Source organism: Canis lupus, chromosome X (assembly GCF_048164855.1).
Source record: "Canis lupus baileyi chromosome X, mCanLup2.hap1, whole genome shotgun sequence".
NCBI lineage: Eukaryota > Metazoa > Chordata > Mammalia > Carnivora > Canidae > Canis > Canis lupus.
Genome location: NC_132876.1, coordinates 114,279,467 through 114,303,720, shown reverse-complemented (window position 1 = coordinate 114,303,720; position 24,254 = coordinate 114,279,467). Strand labels below are relative to the sequence as shown.

General features: G+C 37.3%; 1 protein-coding gene across 4 annotated transcripts in view; it reads left to right on the top strand.

The window, feature by feature from the left end:
• Window positions 1-24,254, top strand: part of GLRA2 (glycine receptor alpha 2) — a 173,575-nt gene that overhangs the window by 37,520 nt on the left and 111,801 nt on the right. For 2 of the 4 annotated variants that reach the window (XM_072816448.1, XM_072816450.1), the window contains 2 exons: window positions 7,036-7,103; window positions 15,499-15,722. In XM_072816448.1, coding sequence (XP_072672549.1) covers window positions 7,036-7,103; window positions 15,499-15,722 — 292 coding nt within the window. Of the gene's footprint in view, window positions 1-7,035; window positions 7,104-7,198; window positions 7,267-15,498; window positions 15,723-24,254 lie in introns of all 4 variants that reach the window. The other 2 variants (XM_072816451.1, XM_072816449.1) reach the window with 2 other exon arrangements.

Below are 24,254 nucleotides of genomic sequence, written 5' to 3'. Positions count from 1 at the left end.
TAAAAAGTTAAGCATAAAATTAGCATAAGACCCAGTAATTCCACTCCTGGATATATATCCAAAAAAATTGAAAGTAGGAACTCAAACATTTCATTGCAGCATTACTCACAATAGCCAATGGGTGAAAAAAAACCAAGTTTCCATTAAGAAATGAATAAACAAACAAACTTTAGTATATACATACAATGATTATATAGTCATAAAAAGGAAAGAAGTTCTGGTACATGCAACACCATGAATGAACTTTAAAAGCATTATGCTAAGTGAAAGAAGCCAGAACAAAGGACAAATATTGTATGATTCCACTTACATGGAATACCCTGAATAGACAAACTCGAAGTGACAGAAAGTAGGTAAGAAGTTACCAGTGTCTGGAGAGAGAGGAGAATAGGGAGTTATCACTTAATGGTTACAAAGTTTCTGTTTGAAGTGATGGAAAAATTTTGGAACTAGATAGTGGTTAATGGTTGTCCAAATTTGGAGGAACCTATATTAAAGAAACTTGTCTGACCTTAGTAGTTTTATTAATGGACTAGAGTTAACATTTCAAGGAACACTCATGAAAGACTGAAGCAAAGTACAAGTGATCTTGATTTTGAAGGGGAGGAGGAGAAATTAACTGTAGGAACAATTCTCCCTTGTTAAAGTGCAGACTGCTTCAGCAGGACTTAAATGGGGCTGGAGAGTGTGCATTTTCAACAAGCTCCCAGATGGTACTGATTCTGCTGATCTTCCCACTACAGTTTGAATAGCAGGGGATAAAATAAATAGTTGGATGTGTTATTAATTGTGATCCTGTTTCTTCTACAGCCAATTTAATCAAATGATCCAAAAGTGAAGATGTTAATAGACAATAATTGATAACTCTATTCCTCTCAAGTAGCATAACTGTAGTTTCACTTGGGCTACCAAGACAAATGCCTTACCCCAAAGAATATAATCTGAGAGAGTGATATATAGCAACAAAGAGGATCAGTATAGGTTGGGGCTTGTCATCTTTGTGCTGGGGGTCAGGGAAGGGAGACTTTCTTCCAAATACGTTGAAAGTATCTGAAATCTCTTTACCATATGCCAAATCTACCTCCATTTATATTTGAATTATATACTTGAGTTATGGCAAGATCACTCTCTCATAAGAACAAGGCAAAAAGAGTCAATGCAAAGCCTATAAAAAAAACAACATTTTTCACAAAACTAGAACAAATAATACTAAAATTTCTATGGAACCACAAAAGATCCCAAACAGCTAAAGCAATCTTTTTTTGTATATTTTTTTATTGGAGTTTGGCTTGCCAACATATAGCATAACACCCAGTGCTCATCCCATCAAGTGCCCTCCTCAGTGCCCGTCACCCAGTCACCCCGTCCCCCCACCCACCTCCCCTTCTACCACCCCTTGTTAGTTTCCCAGAGTTAGGAGTCTCTCCTGTTCATCACCCTCCCTGATATTTCCCATTCATTTTCTCTCCTTTCCCCTGTGATCCCTTTCACTATTTTTTATATTCCCTGTATGAGTGAAACCATATGATGATTGTCCTTCTCCAACTGACTTACTTCACTCAGCATAATACCCTCCAGTTCTATCCACATTGAAGCAAATGGTCATTTCTAATGCTGAGGAATATTCCATTGTATACATAGACCACATCTTCTTTATCCATTCATCTTTCGATGGACACCGAGGCTCCTTCCACAGTTTGGCTATTGTGGACATTGCTGCTATAAACATTGGGGTGCAGGTGTCTTGGTTTTTCACTGCATCTGTATCTTTGGGGTAAATCCCCAGCAGTGCAATTGCTGGGTCATAGGGTAGCTCTATTTTTAACTCTTTGAGGAACCTCCACACAGTTTTCCAGAGTATCTGTACCAGTTCTCATTCCCACCAACAGTGCAAGAGGGTTCTCCTTTCTCCATATCCTCTCCAACATGTGTTGTTTCCTGTCTTGTTAATTTTCACCAAACTCACTGGTGTGAGGTGGTATCTCATGGTGGTTTTGATTTGTATTTCCCTAATGCCAAGTGATGCAGAGCATTTTTTCATGTTAGCCAAAGCAATCTTGAGAAAGAAAAAACAAAGCTGGATGTATCACAATTCTAGATTTCAAGAATATACTACAAAGCTATGGTAATCAAAACAGTATGGTACTGCCACAAAAAGAGACACATAGATCAATGGAACAGAATAGAGCCCAGAAATGAACTCACACTTATATGGTCAATTAACATATGACAAAGGAGGAAAGAATATACAATGAGGAAAAGAAGGCCTCTTCAGTAAATGGTGCCAGGGAAACTGGACAGCTACATGCAAAAGAATGAAATTGGACCACTTTCTAACACCATACACAAAAATAAACTCAAAATGGCTTAAAGACCTAAATATGAGACCTGAAATTGTAAAAATCTTAGAAGAGAACGGTGATAGTAATTTCTCTGACATCAGTTGTAACAACATTTTTCTAGCTATGTCTAGAAAGGCAAGGGAAACAAAAGCAAAAATAAGCTATTAGGACTACATCAAAATAAAATGCTTTTGCACAATGAAGGAAACCATCAATAAAATAAAAAGGCAACCTACTGAATGAGACAGGATATTTCCAAATTATATGACCAATAAGGGGTTAATATCCAAAATATATTAAGAATTTAATATACAACTCAACACCATAAAAACAACCCAATTAAAAAGTGAGTAGAAAAAAAAAATAAAAAAAAAAAAAAATAAAAAGTGAGTAGAGGACCTAAATAGACATTTTCCTAAGAAGACATCCAGATGGCCAACAGACACATGAAAAGGTGCTCCACATCACTAATCATCAGGGAAATGCAAATCAAAACCTCAATGAAATATTACCTTAGATCTGTGAGAATGGTTAAAATCAAAAAGACAAGAAATAACAAGTGTTGGCAAGGATTTGGAAGAAAAGGAACCCTCATACACTGTTGGTGGAAATGCAAATTGGCACAGCCACTGTGGAAAAGAGTATGAAGGTTCCTCACAAACTTAAAAATAGAATTACCATAAGATCCAATAATTCCACTACTGAGCATTTACCCAAAGAAGACAAAAGCATTAATTTGAAAGGATATATGCACCCCTATGTTTATGGCAGCATTATTTACAATAGTCAAGATACAGAAGCAACCTGAGTCCATTGATAGATGAATGGATAAGGAAGATGTGGCACACGCGCGCGCACACACACACACACGGATATTATGCAGCCATAAAAAGGATGAGATTGTGCAATTTGTGACATGGATGGACCTAGAGGGTATTATACTAAAATAAGCCAGACTGAGAAAGACAAATACTGCATGATTTCGCTCAAATGTGGAATCTAAAAATAATGAAATAAGCAGAATCAGCCCCATAAACACAGAGAACAAATGATTCTAATGATTTAGAATTGTTCTAATGAACAAACTAATGATTGCTGAAGAGTGTGGGAGATAGGCGAAATGGGCAAAAGGAGAGGAAGATACAGATTTTCAGTTATGAAATGAAAAAATCACGGAAATAAAAGGCATGGCATAAAGAATGTATTCAATGATATTATAAATAACAATGTATGGGGATAGATGGTAGCTATACTTGTGGCGAGCATAGTATAGTGTTTAAACTTGTCAAATCACTATCCTGTATTCCTGCAACTAATATAACATTGGGTGTCACCCACACTCAAATAATAAAAAACAATAAGGTAAAAAATAAAGGAAGAAAGACTGATAAAGAAAGGGAAAGAGGGAGGGAGAGAGTGAAAATGGGAGAGAGGAGACAAGGTTTAGAAAGAAGGGGATAAATAGTGATGTGAGAGATTAGATGTCTACATAATTCTTTTTCCTATCTAGTTCTCATCCAGTTCACTTTGGAATATCATAACTTTGCTGATAAAACCAATTACATGAGGTTAACTCGTGTTAACTATTTCTTTCTACAGTTTACAGAACACATTCAGTCACTGGTGATCACATCTAAGAATGGGTCCTTGTTAATTACAACACCTTAGCAGATCACTGCGCTGCAATATAGATGAAAGGTTGTGCTCGCACATATCAGGATAACAAAAGTGAAAAACAGTTCTATCATTTAACTCAAAGAACTTGCAGGCCAAGTCCCAGTACCTTCTCTCATTGAGCTAATTCCATTGGCCTCAGACATTTTACCCCTGCAGTTAAGAAAAGTGTCCTTAAAGTTAGGCAATTTCTGCCACTTACAAATTCTGTGACCTCGAGAAAATTAACTACCTTTGTGTTTCAGCTTCCTCATCTATAAAATGGGGGACATGGTAGCACCTAATTACTGAAGAATGAATGAGGCACTCAGTGGCACACAGCAAGGTTTTTTTTAAAGATTTTATTTATTTATTCATGAGAGAGAGAGAGAGAGAGAGAGAGAGAGAGAGTTAGAGACACAGGCAGAGAGAGAAGCAGGTTCCATGCAGGGAGCCTGATGTGGGACTCGATCCTGAGACTCCAGGACCACGCCCTGGGCTGAAGGCAGGCACTAAACCGCTGAGCCAACCAGGGATCCCCACAGCAAGGTTTTTTTTTTTTTTTATGTATCAGCTCTTAACATATGCATGTGCTAATCCCGTATCCAAAAATTGCTTTTTCTTCTTTCCAAGATTTTATATCCAAATGCAAACGAAACTTGAGACAATGCCTGAGATGGAAGAGGTCAGCTATAAAGGATCAAATTATCCCAGAAATATACAAGCCAGTGGAAAATACCATGGTTGGCAGGTCAGGAGGGAAAGAGGTTATTGTGTAATGAATGCAGTGCAGCAAAGTGGTTGAAAGTTTAGGTTTTTGGGATGACAATCATAAGGCATGGAGTGTCAGCTTTTCTAATTACTGTAGCAGGACTTTAAGCAAGTTACTTAACCAGTAGAAACTGGTTAACTTCATCTGAAAACATGAAACTTCATCTGAAAACATGTACTGGTGCAGTAAAACAATTCCTCTTTTGTGAGGATTATACTAGATACTTTTTAAAATGTGCTTAGTGTGTCAATATGTGGTAGCTTAAATATTTTGAGTTCCAGCAATATATTCACACTGCCATTTACTGGGAAGGATAAAAATAAATATATGACGGTATGAGCCAGGCTCCTAAATTCTTACAGGCCAATTGGGGAGGCCATACAAATGGATAATGTACAGTAGCAGACAATCTATATTTGAATTTTCAAATTCCTCTTGTTAAGATGACGTTTCTCTTTTTCCTGTTTCTTTATCCCCCACCATTCATTTTCTCATCTATCTTGTATATAAAAATTCACGTAAGTTTTCCATCCTGAGTTGGGCTAATTAAAATGAAATATTTTATTGTGAAGAGAAGAAAAAAGCAAACATACACAATTTCTCATGACTTGCCTCCATCTTGTCTAAATTTATCTCTTATTAGCAGGAAAATATATTTGTTATAGAATAGAATTTTATGGCCAAGGAAGAGATTCATTTTCATTTTGTTCTGAGTAACCAAAGGAGAAAAACAAATGAGGCAGAGTAGAAGGTGGTCCTGGACAGGAAGTAATCCTGACAGATGCTGAAATAAAGAGGGGACGGGATGAACTAAAAGGCTTGGAATATCTCAAAGATGTAGGCTGAAATATGTTTTGGTAATAGGGTATTGCCTGTGATTCTATACTTACAAACATTTAAAAAATACCCACAACTGTTTTTCATTAAAAACAGAAAAATTAGTTATGTTAAAGAAAAAAGTATAACACATCTCTTTTACCAAAAGTTCTTGCCTGGAGACTTAAATTAGCTGTTTGGCCTCAGTTTCCTTTCCTCAAAGGAAAGAATTGGGGAACCCACCAACTTGTAGAGTTTAAAAAGATGGTGCTCAAGTGCCACCACAGCTGTGTTCTGCTATCAGCCTTAGGGCTCCAGAGACCTCAACTTAAACTCCTCCTCATTTAGATTCTAGTGGCTTGTTGGTACAGAGCCAACTGGAGTGTAGCCTGCACTAGGTTGCTGAGACCATGTCAAGTGAAGAGAGACAATTTTCCACCAGGGAAAGCAGCAAGTGAATAGATGGTTCATGGCAGTGTGTTCTTATCCCAGAAAACATTAGGGGGTAACTACATGAGAGCAATAGAGATATTCTGCAGAAAAACATGAAACTGGAAATCATTAGATAATGATGTCTATCACTGAAGAGCCAAGAGTCTGCGGCCATACCCCCCTGGACACTCCTGTAGTCATCTGATCTGAGGCACTAAGCAGAAAAGGGCCTGGTTAGTGCTTGGGTGGAAGAGCAAGAGCAAGAGAAAGAGAGCTAGCCCATGGGCCTCTGGAGAAAAAAGTGGTTTCTCTATTGAAAGCACATTGAGAATTAATAACCCCTGCTTTACAATCTTGGCATTAAATGACATTTCCAAGTTTATTTCTTAAAATGAGCGCATGTTCTTTGGTTTTGTATTTCTGTACATCATTTTTCATTGGGGGTCAGAGGATAGAAAGAATGAACGGGGAAAATTCAAAGGTATCAAGAGAATCAATTTGATCCACTGATTTAAAGGGTGTCATGCAAAAGGAGGTGGATGAAAAAAAAAAAAAAAAAAGGAGGTGGATGCTTCTGACTCACCCAGAGTTCAAAACGCAGCTCCATTTGAACTCATGACCCAGGCTGTTTCATCACTGTGGGCACCTGCTGTTGATGTCTACAATGTTGATGAGCCTCAGGTCAAAAAATGCCACCCACCCAAAAGGCAATTTTGATAGCAGCTACTGATAGTCAATTCAGTTTAATGATCTCCAGCTTATATTTTCTAAATCCAAAAACTCTGCTGGTAAGTTATCATTGTTTAACTGTCATTATTCAAAATGCTAGTGGGAATGTTATCACTCTTAACCTCTGGGTAAAATGTTTTTGGTTTTTGGTTGTTTTTTTGTTTGTTTGTTTGTTTTTGCAATCTCACCATCATTTAAATTTAGTTTACATTTCTAGTCATTTGCACAGATGTTGATGGAGCTGTATTTTTGCCTCAATGTCTATTGCAATATTCTTATTGCATTCTGCAGGTCCTCCAGTAAACGTTACTTGCAATATTTTTATCAACAGTTTTGGATCGGTCACAGAAACCACCATGGTAAGTGCTACAATGCCACTGGCAACAGAAAAACGTGACTTGATTATGCCATGAACACAACCTGTCAAATTTTCTATTTATTGTTCAACTTGCAGGGCCTCCTGTAAATGTTACCTGCAACATTTTTATCAACAGCTTTGGGTCAATAGCAGAAACTACAATGGTGAGTGGGACTGAGCATTGAAGCCATCGTGTGAAGGAATGGGATGTGGGATCGAGAAAGCACTGTTTTATATTTATAGTGGGACACTTACTGAATGCCAATTTCCAAGTTTACTTACCTCTAGGAAGCAATTATTTATACACTTTCACTTCAGAAAGTCATTCGTCAAGTGTTCATTACTTAAAATTCAACAATATTTTATCCATCATGACAGAGAAATTTTGAAAACACTTGCTGTTTAGTTAGATTTAGGTAGAATTATCAGTAATAAGCACGGTATAACATTAAGGATATTTAAATATTTGTATCTCTAATGTTTCAGAAATATAAATGTCACAGTTTGGGAAATAGATTTTATAGCCAGTCTGTTTCATATAGTGGAAGTTTTAACACAGTCAATCCTGTGTTATGCTACATTTAAGATATATGCCAAAGGGGCTGAACTTACAATAAACTTATACACACACACACACACACACACACACACACACACACTCTTGTTGGCAAAAGAAAGCAGTCCCAAGTCCATAGTAATTACATCATATACATGGCTTCCTCCCCCCCAAAAAACCCCAATAAACGTAAAACTAATTATAAGCTTATCATAATGTTTGTGCAAACATGTTTCATGTACCTGAAAAACATTTCAGACACTATAAAATCCACCAATATTCCTTATAAATGTAATGGTGATGGAGTTGCCTGCAACACAGTCTATTAGATCAATAGACTTATAGTGCTAGGCAACAGTGTGGAGACTTTACTTTTGGGTGAAATTTTTTCCCGGTCTTCACACAATTTATTTTAAGTCCTAAATCAATTGGCTGGCTCCAATTTTCATGACTATGTAAAGTATACAGCCATATTATTGGAGGAAGTCAAAATAAAATATAGTTGAGCTTGACTAAGTACTATGGTGGCTGATGTCCTAGAAACACTCAAGTGAAATAATGAGCATAATGCCATTGAGAAGTAAAAAATAGTGTTCCCTTGTCTTTATGAATTTTCTCTCTTAGGCTACTAAGATTGTGTTTAACAAATTGCTGTACTTTTTGGTGTCCTTGATGCTAGAAAAAGTAATTTACCTTTTGCCATTCCTTTTCACTGGCAAAATCAGACATAATGCAACTCTACTACCCATTTTAATATTACTGACACAGCAAGGTCCAGAAATGAGACTTCTGGTGCTTTGACAGCATGTAGTGCATTAAGAATTTTACTCAAATAAGATAGCTTTGATAGGGTTATTAAATGATTCACAAAAAAGGTAAACATAGAAAGACTAATCCAGCTCTGGGCTTGGCATTCAGTTTCTGTCTCTCCCCTCTTGGTTTTATCCTGATAACAGAGGGGCAAATCTTCCAGCAGCCCAAATCACTGTTACCAGCTTTACACGATGGCATTCAATGACGATATTTGCACGACCTAATGCTGATTGCATTAATTAGAATCCTAAGTTGCTTTGATTAAATCTCCTCATTGCATTTACTCTCAATCAAAAATGTAAATGTGCACCTTTTCAGTGTTTATTAATGTGAGAAAAAGCTAAACATTTAAGGAGATGAAAACGGAAACTCTGGACGTCCTTGTTTTCCTGTGTCTTTAATAACTACTGAAAGTGTTTGGGCTGCTTCAGGTGCTTCTTGGCCACTTATTAAAGTGTCCTTTGTCATGTTTCCTATGAGAAGATTTGGAAATCATTGCTCACGTGTAAAATGAACAGCCTGCCTATCTTGCTGTATGAGATAGATTGCATCGCATGGTCAGAAGAGTGATACATATTGTGCTTCTTTTATTTCTTGGCTTTTGATATAATGACAAACTTCACTTGGCTTTTAAAAATGATCTTTACTTCAATTAAAGCTTTTGTGTGAAACTCAAATATCTTTTGAAACGCTATCATGCTTAATAAATCCTCATGCCATGTAGGGTAGGGACTGGCAAACTTCTTTTCTGTAAAAGGCCAGACAGTAAATACTTACGACCTTGAGGGCTCACAGTCTCTGTCACCACTACTCAATTCTGCCCTCTGGGTAGGAAAGCAACTATAAACAATAGTAAGCAAATGGGTACAGCTGTACTCCAAAAAACTTCGCTTACAAGAACAGGCCGTGGCCAAATTTGGCCTGCAGGCCACAGATTGCCCACCCTGCATCTGAGGCATCAGTATTTAAACAGATGTTAATCGGATGCTCAGAAGAACATGAGAGTTGCTCCACCTTGAAGAATCTATCTTCCCAGACCAGTGGGGCCCTGCCTGGGAATCCACCTGCTGCATCACAGAATATCATTGCAGGCCAAGCTTCCCCTACCAAAACCTTGAGATTTCACCACCTGTGGATTTGCCCATATTTTCACAAATTTTGACTAAAAGAAAATTAGTCAAAAAAGTTAAACAGAACCAGATTTTTCTCTGAACTGTCTTCCACTGGAGTCAGAACATCAGACCCTTAGTTATTATGCATGGTAATGTATGTGGTCATTTCGGATGTGGCTCAGTGCTATTTGGGAGCAATAATAATTTTGCTTTATCCGTTTTCTGGAATGAGTATTTCTAAGAATGCCGCAGAATTCTGAGTTTCTAAACATGCTGATTTGTCCCTTCTTCCCTCATGCCCCACTCTCATTCTACAACCCAGACAGCATTATTGAAGGATTCAATTTGAGTGTTTGTTTCTAAATAAGAAACAATGACTATCTATTTTAAGAATTCAATATGACTTTCTTCTGGTGCTATCGAGTTTGCCCCTTATGACTGATGCAATCTCAGTAAATTATTTTGGTTATTACCTGCCCGCAAAGTATAGGCTCACTAACAGACCCAATACTGCTTCTCGATCCTCTGATATGTTAGTGTTGAAGATGTGTGACTGGAAGACAATGTATTTGTGTTATTCTAAGGAAAATTTTTATGAATTATTATGATGATATACACTATTCCAAAATATACATCTTTCTTTCTTTCTTTCTTTCTTTCTTTCTTTCTTTCTTTCTTTCTTTCTTTCTTTCTTTCTTTCTTTCTTTCTTTCTTTCTTTCTTTCTTTCTTTCTTTCTTTCTTTCTTTCTTTCTTTCTTTCTTTCTTTCTTTCTTTCTTTCTTTCTTTCTTTCTTTCATAGGCTCCATGCCCAGTGTGGAGCCTAACCCAGGGCTTGAACTCATGACCCTGGGATCAAGACCTGAGCTGAGATTAAGAGCCAGATGATTAACCAACTAAGCTACCCAGGTGCCCTTAAAATATAAACGTTTCTTCATTAAGAGTCACAAGGATATGTTGATTATCATTGCTAGTTGACTCTGTATTATGAGATTTCAGTAGAACAATTTTTTTTTGTGGTTCCAAAAGATTAGAAGACTAGTAAGGGATATATGATGAAACAGGTTATAGTTTGTTTGGAGAGTGTCAGTTTACCATTTATTTTTCGTTCTTTCTATCTTTTCTTTAGCTGCTGATGGCAAGTGAATTTAGAGGATGGGGAGTATATTTGTAACTCCTACTTTCCTGATATAAAGACATATGTTGGGAATATTAATAATGTCAGTAAAGGTCAAGAGTATTTGCATACCATCTGCATGCAGTTCTCCCCAAGGCTGGGCCATGAGAAAATGAAAAAGAGATAGTCTCAAAGGATGTGGGTGGATATAATGTGACTTGGACCCGGGGTGCTGGGACACTACCCATGCCACGGTAGCAGATCCTGACTCCCTCCTCACTTAACAGATTTGAGGTAGGAGAGAAAGAGGTGAATGTGCATAAAATGTGTTCACTCAGAGAGTCTCTCCAGATTATGATTCCAGCTCCCCCAAACATGTCCCCAAAAGATAAGTTCCATATGCTCTGCTGGTTACTGCTGCAGGGTGAAGAGTTGCTTTATCTCTGATCTGAAATCATGTTTCTGAGGAAGTGGGTAAGAGGCAGACAGCCCCTCAGGAGGACTCCGGCTGTGCTGGAACTGCTGAACTAACATTATGGGTTCCCTTTCATTCTAGAGATGGATAAGCAATTCATGAAGAGATACTAACTCATCAGGAATGGCAGGTAGCTACATTTCTTACTTCTGACTTCTTAAAGAAGAATCAAGAGTCTACCTCAAGCCTGGCATTTTGTTAAACTGAGATATAAGGTGACCTTGGTCTCTAAATTAACAGTGTAATGTTAAAGCCCGAATTCATCATAAAACAACAGCACTCCTCCCCACAATTTCAAATTTGAGGCTAACTTCCCATACCAAAGCCGGTACAGACTCAGGAGGATGAAAACTACTGCAGGGCAGCCAGAGGTTAAAACCAAAGGGCCACATAGGCATTGTGAGGAATCAACAAAGCATATCCTTGTGGTTGATAACTTTATAACATACTTTATAACATAATTAGATTAAAAATGTATACCGATAAAAATAATAAGAGAGTAATAGTAAGGTTTATTGGAGTACGTATGAGACAGAGTGGCAATCTCTGTGTACAAATGCTAGACCAAATACAGTAGTACCAAAATAATTCAATTTAAGGAAACCATCTGTGGCACAGGCATAACATTAGAAGGTATTAGGAAAAGTGAAACTTTAGAAATGATAAACTCAATGTGAAATAATAGTATGGAATGTAGGTACCTGTAGTACCCGTGTTAAGAATATAATAAAGATTATATGACTTACACATAGCATTTGAAAAAAATAGGTACATATTTACACTTATATATTTTTTAATTCAAATGTTTCCATGACATAATCTAATATCCAGAGTGTCAGTCATAGGAAAACAAATTGTAATACAAGGAAATATGACAGTTATTTGAAGTAGAATATGTCTCTGTAGAGAGAAGGTAGTGTAAAAGAAAATGCAGTCTACATTTAAGCATGTTTCTCAATATTTACTCCTCCTTTAATATTTCATTCAACCTAGAAGCAAACATAAAGACAAAGAAAAACTACTGAAGAATATAACTATTTCATGTGGTTTGGAATATCATGAGGAAATAAACTTATCTCAAAATAAACAGAGATGATGCACAGAGAAATCACGTGTCAAATTTTTACCCAACATTGAAAATCACAGTGAACTGAGAGAATTATAGAGGTCCAGCCCCAGAAAATCTCTTCCTTGGATATCTATGTCTCTAGTTTCTTGGGTGTCCTTTTCTGAAAGGTTTCAAGGGTTGCTATTTATTTTAGAATAGTGTATATCATCATAAACAAAATTATGGAAAATTTTAATTCCTATACATTTATATAAAGAACAAATAATTCCAAAAGATCTAATAAAAGTTGTATTTCATATAATTCCTATCATTGTGGCATAAGCTATATTTTTTACTCTGAGTTTTCTACTTATTATTGCTTAAAAATAGGATTCATTTATTTTAACTGTAAGACATTTAATGGTTCTATTGCAATATGAAAGATTCAGTACTCTTTTTAAAGTTCTAGTACTGGGAGAATTTATTTTATTATTTTCTATATATAAAATTCAAAGTAGAAAATGAGGAAACACTGGAGAAGAATACTCATGGAAAGACTTTTTTAAAAGATGTACATTAGCAGTGAAAATTTATATTGAGTTTTTTTTTGTAAAGGTCAATGTTGTCATATTGTATGTCGTCCTGTAATATTCTCTAGAGTCTCTCAATATACAGCTTTAAATCATTCTCAGGCTTAAGGGAGGATTGCAATAATGTTCTCCTGATGATTTCACTGCCCACTGCTGTCTATCTGGCTTCTCTCACCTTTCCCATCCCACAATTACTTCTTGGGGGGGCCTCATTGGCTTCCCAATGGCCTAAGATATTTAACCCATTCACTTCTATTATTTCTAGCTGTCATTACTTCTCATATCCAAGAGTTTCTCTACCTCCAGAATTATCTAAGGGATGAAATTCTCTTCTCTCCTACTTCCTACCGAAACAAGTTCTGCACACGGACACACACAAAATTTTGTTAAGTGAAACTGGCTCTCAGTTTGAGGGATATAACTGGGGTAGATGTCAAACCCTGGAGAACCTGCATTTTTTTTCCCTCAGAAAACCTTAAGGAAAGCTCATAGTTCATGTATCTAGTATATATGTGTGTGTGTGTATATATATATATATATATATATATATATATATATATATATGGTTGGATTATTGCATTTTCAATAGCCTGCATATCACATGTTCTCAGTCTTTATTCACATAAAATTCCAAAATTTCCAGTAACTCCTGTTGCTAATGAAACACTGAACTGGTAATCTTTTTCCAGTTACAATCCTCTAGTCCCTTTGAACAATTCTGAAAATGTATGATGGGAACAACTCTGAGGTTCCGCCATTTCCTTGACTCACTTGCAGGAGGAGTCAGTGATGGGATGGCAGCCTGACTAGGCACACAAGAGTGCCCTCTTAGGTTTGAAAATTTGCTATGCATAATCTCAAATAAAAGTCAGCTGATAAAATTTTCCAAGTCAGAGAGTTCTTATTTGTACAATGGAGAACCTTAAGGTTATAAAAAATAGTGAAAGGGAATAAAGGGGAAAGGAGAAAAAATGAGTGGGAAATATCAGAAAGGGAGACAGAACATGAGAGACTCTTAACTCTGGGAAACGAACAAGGGGTGGTGGAAGGGGAGGTGGGTGGGGGGTGGGGGTGACTGGGTGACGGGCACTGAGGGGGGCACGTGATGGGATGAGCACTGGGTGTTATTCTATATGTTGGCAAATTGAACACCAATAAAAAATAAATCTATAAAAAAATATTTCAGCCTTTCCAAACGAGCTGGGTTTTGCTGACTGACTTTCAGAAGTTAGTAACTATTTGAATATTAGCATTCTTTAAGCCTACATTGGGCACATTTCCAAGAATTGCCACCTCTAAAATACTCTATCAGCCTGATATATTAGGATGGCTGTATTTAAAAAAATATCTTAGGAATTTGGATAGTGTAGTAATTAGATAGAAGGCACTGGATTAAAGCTCTTTTCCATATGCCCTAATCTTTACCACTTATTTTTTTTTCTTTTGGCCCTGAGGGAATGAAGCAAAACTGACCATCCTTTTTTTTTTTTTTTTAAACTGACCATCCTGAGGTGGTCTCCACTGTACCTAGCAGAGTCACTGACTATCCCAGTTTTGCCTGGGACTGAGTGGGTCCCTGGAATGTGTGATTTGGGGGCTAAAAGTGGGAGGTTCTGAGGCAAACCAGGACAAGTTGGTCACTGTTAGAGAACAATAAACAATGACCAAAAATCCAGGTGCCAAAGATGTGGGGATGGAGAAAATGGTGAAAAAGGAAAAGGAAAGAGAGTAAGAAGGTAGGAGTATGTATCACTAAATGACTGTAAGTGTCAGGGTTGAACAACTATTAACTCTGAACCATAGTCCCACTTGACCAGGGAATATTGTTAAAGCTTCTTTTGGGGTTCAATCTACCAAGCAAAACAACAATTTCCATGAACCTAAAGACCTTTGAGCAGAAATTCTCAGGAGACAAGTCTCTGTCCCAAGTTGATTTACTGGCAAAGAAGTAAATTCCCAGATCAAGTGGGAATGACACGGTGTACCTGAGTCTCTCATAGGGAGGAACATTTCTGTCAGAAGGTACTCAGATTAGGAAAACATGAAAAAGATCTCTGTACTGATAAAGTGTCAAGTCAACTACTGTAGATACCCATTCAGATAAATGATAGAATATTTAAGAATTTTAGAAGTAATTTTAGCATTAGGGAATTATCTTGTCAACATGAAGCATCTTAATATTTACATAGATGATTTTAAAAAATATTGCCTCAAGATGTCAAAGTTTTATAATAAGAGTTCCCCTACCAAAATTACAGAGTGGGTTCCTTCTGCCCATTGCATCTGAGCAAAATGAGAATAGAGACCACATCATTTCTGATTTGGAAAATGAATCGGTTTTGACAATCTGCCATCACAGACTGACTTCTTACTCATGGTTACCTTTTTCAATGGAAAAATCAGCTTTTACTTCCTCCCAAAATGAATGATTTAAATTTATACATTAAAAAAATTCAACCAGCTCAACCTGTTCCATTAGTGTTCTGATTTGGTTGAGTCTTCTTTCTCCCCTCTGTTCCCATTCCTAATAGAATTGAGTCGTTTATTTTGACCAAGATATACACAGCCTGGTTTGTACAGACACCAAATACTGTACCAAATCAGGGAGAAGAGTGAGGGGGAAATGTAGATGGACCTCTTATGCCAGACTGTGTGATAAGTAACTCTTATGCATGGGGTTTCTATAGGACTACCGAGTGAACATTTTTCTGAGACAACAGTGGAATGATTCACGGCTGGCATATAGCGAGTACCCTGATGATTCCCTGGACTTGGACCCATCCATGCTGGACTCCATTTGGAAACCAGATTTATTTTTTGCCAATGAGAAGGGTGCCAACTTCCATGATGTCACCACTGACAACAAACTGCTTCGAATTTCAAAAAATGGCAAAGTACTCTACAGTATCAGGTAAGCTTCTGTTGGCTGCACCTATTCACTTCTCCATTTTTTTCCTGACCTAGAGCTGCCTGATTCTGGAGGGTAAGATGTATATAAATATTTAACTTTTGTGGTCTCTTCGTTGTCATCTGAATCTTAAAGTTGGTGAGAATGCCAGAGGTTCCCAAGGTCTCAGAAGTGTAATTCTTCACAACAAAAATATATTTGGGGGAAAAAGAATATATATATTTGGTAAGATGATGGGTGGATATCATGTAAATACCTGCATACATGGAATTTTGATTGCTTCAGTAAAAGAAGTACAGGCCTTTAGTTCAATTAATCATCAAGCATAATGTATATTATCCATTTCAAATAATTTTGCCATTCTATAACATGGAACCACATATAAAAAAAACATTCAATGGCTCAGTATGGTCACTGACAGCATATTTTGGGCTACATGAGTGAAAAACTAGTTCTAATCTCAGATCTGCTTCTAACTAAACATTTAACCTTGATCTCTTAACTTTTCCTAGGTTTGAGCTTGGGAGTGACAAATCTCAGGATTTTTGCTCCACAATCTTTATCATCCCAACCTGAAAATTATCTCTCTCTTTTCTGAACTCTAGTTTCTCTGTGAATCTGTAAGGCTCTTGTTTCTTCCTACCTCATATTTTGGATATTTCTGTATATAAATTTAGCATAAGAACATGGAACTTTGGAATCACATAATCTAGAATCAAATCCAAACTTTGCCATTAACTTATGTAACTTACATATAACCCTCAGTTACCTAATTTTATATATAATATAAATATACATAATATATAACATATAATAACCCTCAGTTACCTAACTGTGAAATGGGAAACACTATATTTATTTCTAAGTATTCTTGTGAGAATGAATGATATAGAGGAGAGGTCAGCAATTATTTTCTATAAAGGTCCAGACAGTAAGTACTTCAGCTTTGTAGGCCAGACTGTCTCAACGCTGTCACAACTACTCAACTCTACCATTGTAGCACAAGAACAGCCATAGACAATACTCAAACAATTGACTGTTCCTGTGCTTCAATAAAATTTTATTTTATTATTTTTTTTTTCAATAAAATTTTATTTATACAAACAGGAGATAGCTAGATTTGGCCGTTTGGCCATAATTTGCCAATATCTCACACAGCATATATAAAAACACTTGCCATAGTACCTGACACAGTATATGTGCTCAATAAATGAAATGATGCCTGTCCGTATTTTAAAGTTAACATGCTTTCTCAATAGTAAGCTCTTTAAAGCCAAGACATTTGGATTTTTCACCTTCTATAACTCTTCCCAAAGGTCCAAGAGAATGTATATGAGAGATAATAATACATTAAATAAATATTGACATTTTAAAGATCCTTTGTAGTATTTTCCCTTTCTCTCCAATCTTATTACAAAATAAAATAGGCAGCTTGTATCCTTGCAAATAATTTTCAAAAGTCTGTAGAGTCGCTACCATCAAAACCTTATTTCACAACTCTATATACAATTTAGGTCTGTACCATACATTCCACTCCTGACCGAGTGATTTCAGTTTGCTGATGGCTAACAGACCCAGTGTCTTGTGGAATGAAAGAGGTTGCTCATTTGTAAAAACTGGCAAAGTCACTGCTTACATGAAAACCAGGAAACTTCCTCCACTTTATTTTTAAGGAATTCTACTTTTATTTTTATAAAAATTTTAAGGAAACACAGAATATTTCACATGATGATGTGTTTGGTGTAAGATGCAGTACTGGGCACAACCCAAGTTGATGTGACCTGATGAAATGGGACATATGTGGAGCATGGTGCTAGGGAGGAGAGTTATAAAAAGCAGCACAGGGTATCAGCTGCTCCAGCTAGCCCCCTGGGCCTTGGGTGGCATTTGTTCTAGTAAATACCTGGCATCGTGCACTGCTGAAATAAAACCAGGTTTTTTTTCTTTTGTTCTATGAAGGCCTTTCCATTCTAGAGCCATGAAGAACATAATGTTCCCCAGACCTAGATCCAGAGGCAATTCTTCTCTCATCCCCAGTGTAGCATATTATAAGCTCTGAAACAACCTGACAATTGTTTTGGATTAGGTAGAGTTTGTCCTGTAGCAGGCTGGTTTAGACTTTTCTTTCATTATAGGTATTCTACGAAATTAGAGGAAAGATCCTTGGTGTAGAACCAGGCATGTCATTTTAGAGAAACAAAACTCTTGGCAGATTTGAACTACAGGAATCTAATTATTTGCCTGGAAGGATTTTCAATGAGCCAGACACTGTGCTGGGCCTAGAGATCCAGAGCTGAGTAAGATAGGGTTCCTGCTCTGGAAGGGCTCCAGTCAAACAAGGCAAGAAGGTATAAGGTAAATTAAGTAATAGGAATAAATGAGGAACGAGGAAAAGAAAAGTGGCTCTAACTTTGCAAGTGAATGTATGACTTAAATAGTTAGAATTTAGGGGCTGGCACCTACATATCTGTTCGCTTCAGTCACTGGACTAATTTAACTAAAGGGCAAGGAGTAATTAGTGCTAATTATGCCCAGCTGCAGGTCCAACTCAAGTTTAAGGCCAAGGAGGTGATGTCTAAAAGGTGCTGAAAAGATTCCTGCTGATGTTGCATTAGGAAGGATTTTCCCTCTACTCTCAGGTTTACAAAGCAAATATACCTAGAAGAGGGAATCCAGTGACTTAAATTCATACTAAGCTGTAGGGAGCTGATATGAAATTTTCATTTTGATAGTACATTTGATGCCTCTGAAGAATAGTGAGAATGAAAAAGTTGGATGCCTGAGACAAGAAATCAGGATGAAGAGGGTTAAGAAAGCTACAAGGAAGGGGTACAACAGAAGTACCAAAGATAAATTAATAAATTGCCTCTACCCTACATATTTAAATAATTACTTAAATATTGGTTCACTTGAAAAAAATAATGTTCTGTGGTGATGTTTTATATTTGCATTTTCTGAACCTAAAACAAACAGATGATAATATTTCATCCACAAACAATTCCAAGTTTTCTTAGCTTTGCAGGAGCAGAAGTAAAATTAACTCCTCAAGGAAACCAAAACCTAAGGCTTTGATGGTCAAACAGAACACAAAGATTTCATAACAATCAAAGTCACATTCCTGAGAAGTTTCCCAAAAGGCAGCAGTTAAAAAAAAGAGGGGATAATAGACCAGAACTCTACAAGTGTCCTGCAGCTCAAACACTTGGAGTACTTTAGTAAAATTCAAAACGAACCTTTTATTTATTTTTTTAAAGATTTTTATTTATTTGAGAGAGAGGCAGCATAAGAGAGACAAGCAGTGGAGAGGGAGAAGCAGGCTGCCCATCGAGCAGGGAGCCTGATGCAGGGCTGAATCCCAGGACCCTGGGATCATGACCTGAGCCAAAGGCAGCCACTTAACTGACTGAGCCACCCACATGCTCCCAAACAAATCTTTTAAATAGGAACCAAAGGTGTTGGCTCATTGCAAGAAAATTTCTATCCAGTGTGGCAGGACACAGTTTTTGCTGATGAAAAGTGTCAGATCTATTTTTGTCCACTTCTCTTCTGATTTTTTCTTTAATATTCACTTCCCTAATGCATTTAATCTTACTCTGTTTTCTTTTTAAGTTTTTCGTTGACCCACTCCATTAAGTATTGGTCATCCCTGACCAAAGTATAAACAAGGACACACATCTTGCTTTGTACATTCCCTTCAGAGACAGTCAAATTCTAAATTCATATTACTTAAAAAGGCCTGAATTCATAGTGGAATAGTGAGGTAAGCCTCGAGTATTGTACATATTATTGCTCAAACAATATTTGTTGGATTGAATATAATGGATTGTAATAAAATTCAGGGTACCATAGCATATGGTGTGCAATATGAAAGAAAAAAGGACAAGGTATTTTTGGAGAGGAGCAGCTTGTCTCACTTGTCCACAATGTCTTTACTAATATTTGTTTTCTTCCTTTACTTTCCGTCGCTTCTGAGAATTTTCTGCCAGCATTCTGACTTTTATAGAAGCATAGGATTACTTTCTTATATTGAAGGTATTACACTACAAAATAATCTCATCCAACACCCTTGTTTTACCAATGAGGAAGTGACTTCTTTCAGCAAGTTAGGTGAGGTAAAATAATGGAGCCCATAAATAGGAAACCTAGCCAAAAATCAAAGTTCTTGACTTCTATTTCAATGCTATCATCTCCTACCCCACGTTAATTCTTCATTTGCCCCAACTTAAGTCCAAAGACACAAATAAATACAATTCGAAAGACATGTCCTTTTGAAATAAGCCTTTTGGGACTCATTTTTCAAAGAACTATGGGAGGAAGAATGTAAGATTTAAGATGAGAACAGAAAGTATCTTCAGATCTTGCAAATGTCTGAAAAGACTGTTTAAAGTCAGAGTGCAACAAGTGACTATCAAGTCAAGGTGCAACAATTTCAAGATCTATTTGATAGTTTTTTTTAAGATTTATGTATTTACTTATTCATGAGAGACACAAAGAGAGAGACAGAGACATAGGCAGAGAGAGAAGCAGGCTCCATACAGGAAGCCCGATGTGGGACTTGATCCTGGGACTCCGGGATCACACCCTGAGCCAAAGGCAGACGCTCAACTGCTGAGCCACCCAGGTGCCCCTATTTGATAGTTTTATACAGTATATGCTGCTTATATAGCATGTCGACTTTCTGAAAAATTTTACTATCTCAGGGATGAAAGGGCTGAAGAGAATCATTAAGGGCATTAAGTCAACTTCCTTACCTTCAGGCAACCTGTTGAGAACTCCTGCTAGTTTTAAAAACCCTCAGAGAAGGAGACTTTATATTCTCTCTTTGGATCCTTCAATAAGTTACTCTAGCATTATGCAGAAATTCTTTCTTATATAACTTAAATCACAGTTGCTACAACTTGAATCAGTAGCTTTTTCCTACATTTGTTAACGTGATCAACAAATGGCTACCGTTTTTGGAAGAATGGAGGGAATTACCTCACTGTTTTTACTTTCATACATTTTTGTCCCACTAGATTTAGTAGACATATGCTTGGTCATCAACACTATGCTGCTGATTTAATTTTGCAGTGTGTTCCACTTCAGCAACAAGATGTTCTTCATCTCCTAGTTTTCACTTTGCTGTACACGTTGGGGCTCCTACTCTGAAACTTATGATGTTGAATGCTATTGTGATTATTTCTGATACTATAGTAGACAAGCGTTTTAAAGGAAAATGCCCTTGGGCTTGAGTCTCTGGCCTCAGAACTTGCTGTATGACCTAGGGGAATCTATTACTCTCTGAACTTCTATTTCTTCAGCTTTGAAAAAGAGATGATTTGGTTAAGAACATTAATAGAATACAATATGTTATATGCATACAGGTCAAAAGTGGTATTGCCATATACTCTAGGGCCCTGGGTATTTTCTTGTAATATACTGATTGTGCTTTCTGTTCCAGTCTCTAAAACAAAGAAAGAGTAAACTGATCAAAATAGATCCCTACAAATTCCAGACATTAAGGATAGGATGGACCCACTCCTTGAGTGCAATCCTATAGAGTAGGGGTTCTTAATCTGAGGGCTAGGTGAAAACTCCAAGAGGTCCTCAAATCTCCCTAAAGTGTATGCATGTTTCTTGTACTGGGGTATTCAGCTCTTTTGTTTGTTTCTTCAGAGGAAAGGGTCCTTAAGAAAGCTATGATCCTCCAACTACTAACAATTCTGCTTTAAGATTTATTGCATGCCTTCAGAATGGTTTTACCTGAGGCAAAGTTGGTAAGGAAATATTGTTTGCCTTCAGTGTCTTCTTATTTGATTGACCAAGTACCTAGGGGTTTTATGCTACCCTCCAACTACATAGAGTTCTCCAGAGCATAAATAATTATGGGATTGTTCCTCCACAACAGTATCCCTTGTCACCTAGATATCTGCTCCCCTCATCGTTAAATGTTATCTGACCTGAAATGTATTCCTTTATGGCATTGGAGGTGATTTGGTTGTTAATCTCTTTTGATTCAATTCATAATGCTAGGTGTGGATGATTTAGTGTTCCACCTTCCCAGTAGTACTTGAGTTGTAATAGAGAACTCTTGGGGATTGACATGCCTCTCCCTCTGATGATAGATTAAGGCACCACTGAGAGTAGGTGGAGTGTAGGTTTCTAGACAGACATCCAACGGTGCTCCCCAAATAATCCTGTCTAATGACCGACTCTACCCACACACATAAAAGGCCAACTTTTCTCACATAACCTCCTATCCTTGACTCATCCTGCAGCTTGATGCAAGAACTTCAAAAGATTCTAACTTTAGTTACAGAATGATTTTTATGGCATAGGAAAAAAGAAAATTCTCTATTTAGATGTCAGAGCTGAAAATAAAATGCACAGTGAACTAAGACCTGCCTAAATGTTACCAATGGTGATACTTTGATTACCTTACTCTCAATTTTGATGAGACATGTAAGCCCAAATTTTCTGTTAGAAGGCAGCTATGAAAGCTGTGATTTCTTGTCTCTTTGCATATTTGAACCATGTTTATCTTTATATCCTATAATCTAGGCAAAATTACATTCTCATTTTCCAATTCTGTGTCCAAATCTTCATTAGTTTTGTGACTTGACTTAATGCAATAATTAATGACTGTAACATAAGTGCCCACATCAGAATTAAGCAGTGAGTCTTCAGAGAAGTGCTGGGAAATGCCATGGAAACCACAATGATTCCATTCTTTCTAGAACAAGCAAGGTTGTGAGGGTGGGAAGCAGTGATCCTCAAAAAAGGCACCACTGAGGGTAGAAGTAGTAGTTCAGAAACTGTGTTCTGTATATGACAGACTCTCTTAAAGTGCTAGAAATCTCCATCGAGCTCCTGATTGGGTTCAGAAATACACATACACTCAAGGGCATAATACTGGTTCAAATGCAACAGAGGGGCAGCCTGGGTGGCTCAGTGGTTTAGCGCCTGCCTTCGGCCCAGGATGTGATCCTGGAGACCCAGGATTGAGTCCTGCGTTGGGCTCCCTGCATGGGGCCTGCTTCTCCCTCTGCCTGTGTCTCTGCCCTTCTCTCTCTCTCTCTCTCTCTCTGTGTGTGTCTCTCTCTTTCATGAAGAAATAAATAAAATCTTTAAAAAAAACAAAAAAACCCAAATGCAACAGAGTTAGGATTTTACCCTTGTTTGGAGGAAAAAAGGGAACTGTGAAATGAAATACATGGCAGCTGGTACAACCACTTGTCCTTGACTGTTTACCTGATTGGACTAGCAATAGCAACCAGATTTTCCTCCTTCTGGAGGTAACTTTCTACTGCATTAACATTCATCGGAGTTTGCTCTGAAGGTGATGGTGCAAAGAACAGAATACTGAGGAGGTAGCTCAGGGCATCAGGAACTCCACACTCCTTGCAACATTTACTGTATCCTCCAGGCTCACAGAATTGCCTCTTCTAACTCCATCAGTCACTCTGAGTCTTGGTTTCCTCATCCATAACATGAGCTTGAACTAGAAAAGATTAGATTAAATCTGAGGCTCCCTATAACTCTATCATACATCTATAACTCCAAATGGTCTCCTTTCCAAACGACAAAACTCCCTCTGGATGAAGAAATAAGAGTGAGCCCTTCATGTCCCTTAGGGCTTGAGAGTAAACAAGACAGGATTCTTAAGGTGCCTATCTCACACTTCTTTTGGACCTTTGAATCTTTCTCTCACAACCTAACTATCCAACTCTTGGAAAAAGGAACCTGATTTTGGGGTGGGGCAGGGAAGATTGGACTACCTGTAGCTTAAGAGGCAACCTTGTATTCAACATATAGTTTTCACAATAACAAATACTCAATACTGAGCTCCCTATTGAGAAATTCCCCAATTGCAAATTAGATCATTTATACCCTCTGATTCACTCAGCAGGAGTATCCATGAGATATTATTTTAGAATGTATTCATGAATTATGGGTTTATATACTTTTAGACAATTATAGAAAGATGGTTGGCTGGGACAATTATTAACTAGATATGTAGGCTAAAGGAAATTACATGGTATATGTGAGCCAGCAGAGTCAAAGGGCTAGTCTGCTATTACTCATTACCTGAATTTTCTTACAGTGGGAAGCCAAAGGAAACTCAGAGGTCCTAATGAGCCTGTTCTGTTCAACTTATGTTGACATGGGCCTCTGCCTGGTCCACAGTGCTGCCTTTGAAAGCCTCTCTGGATGGCATTAATCCCAAAGTAAATATATATAATATCCCATGGCTCTTATGAGACATATGAATTACTTTAGCACATTCTCATAACACATAATCCAAGGGAAAGGCAATCCATTTTTAAAATGGGAAAAATAATTGTACATCCTCAAAGCTTAGCAGTCTCTCCAACAAGTCTATCCTTGCTTGTGGCATTTAAAATTACAAACCAACATCTGTACTGAAGAGAATACAACATTTATCACTGGATAGTCATTGAAAGACAATTAAGGACATATATAATTATGTAAAGTTCTACACATGATACACACTCAGAGCAAGGCCATCCATGTCTGAGTGATCATTCCTTTCAA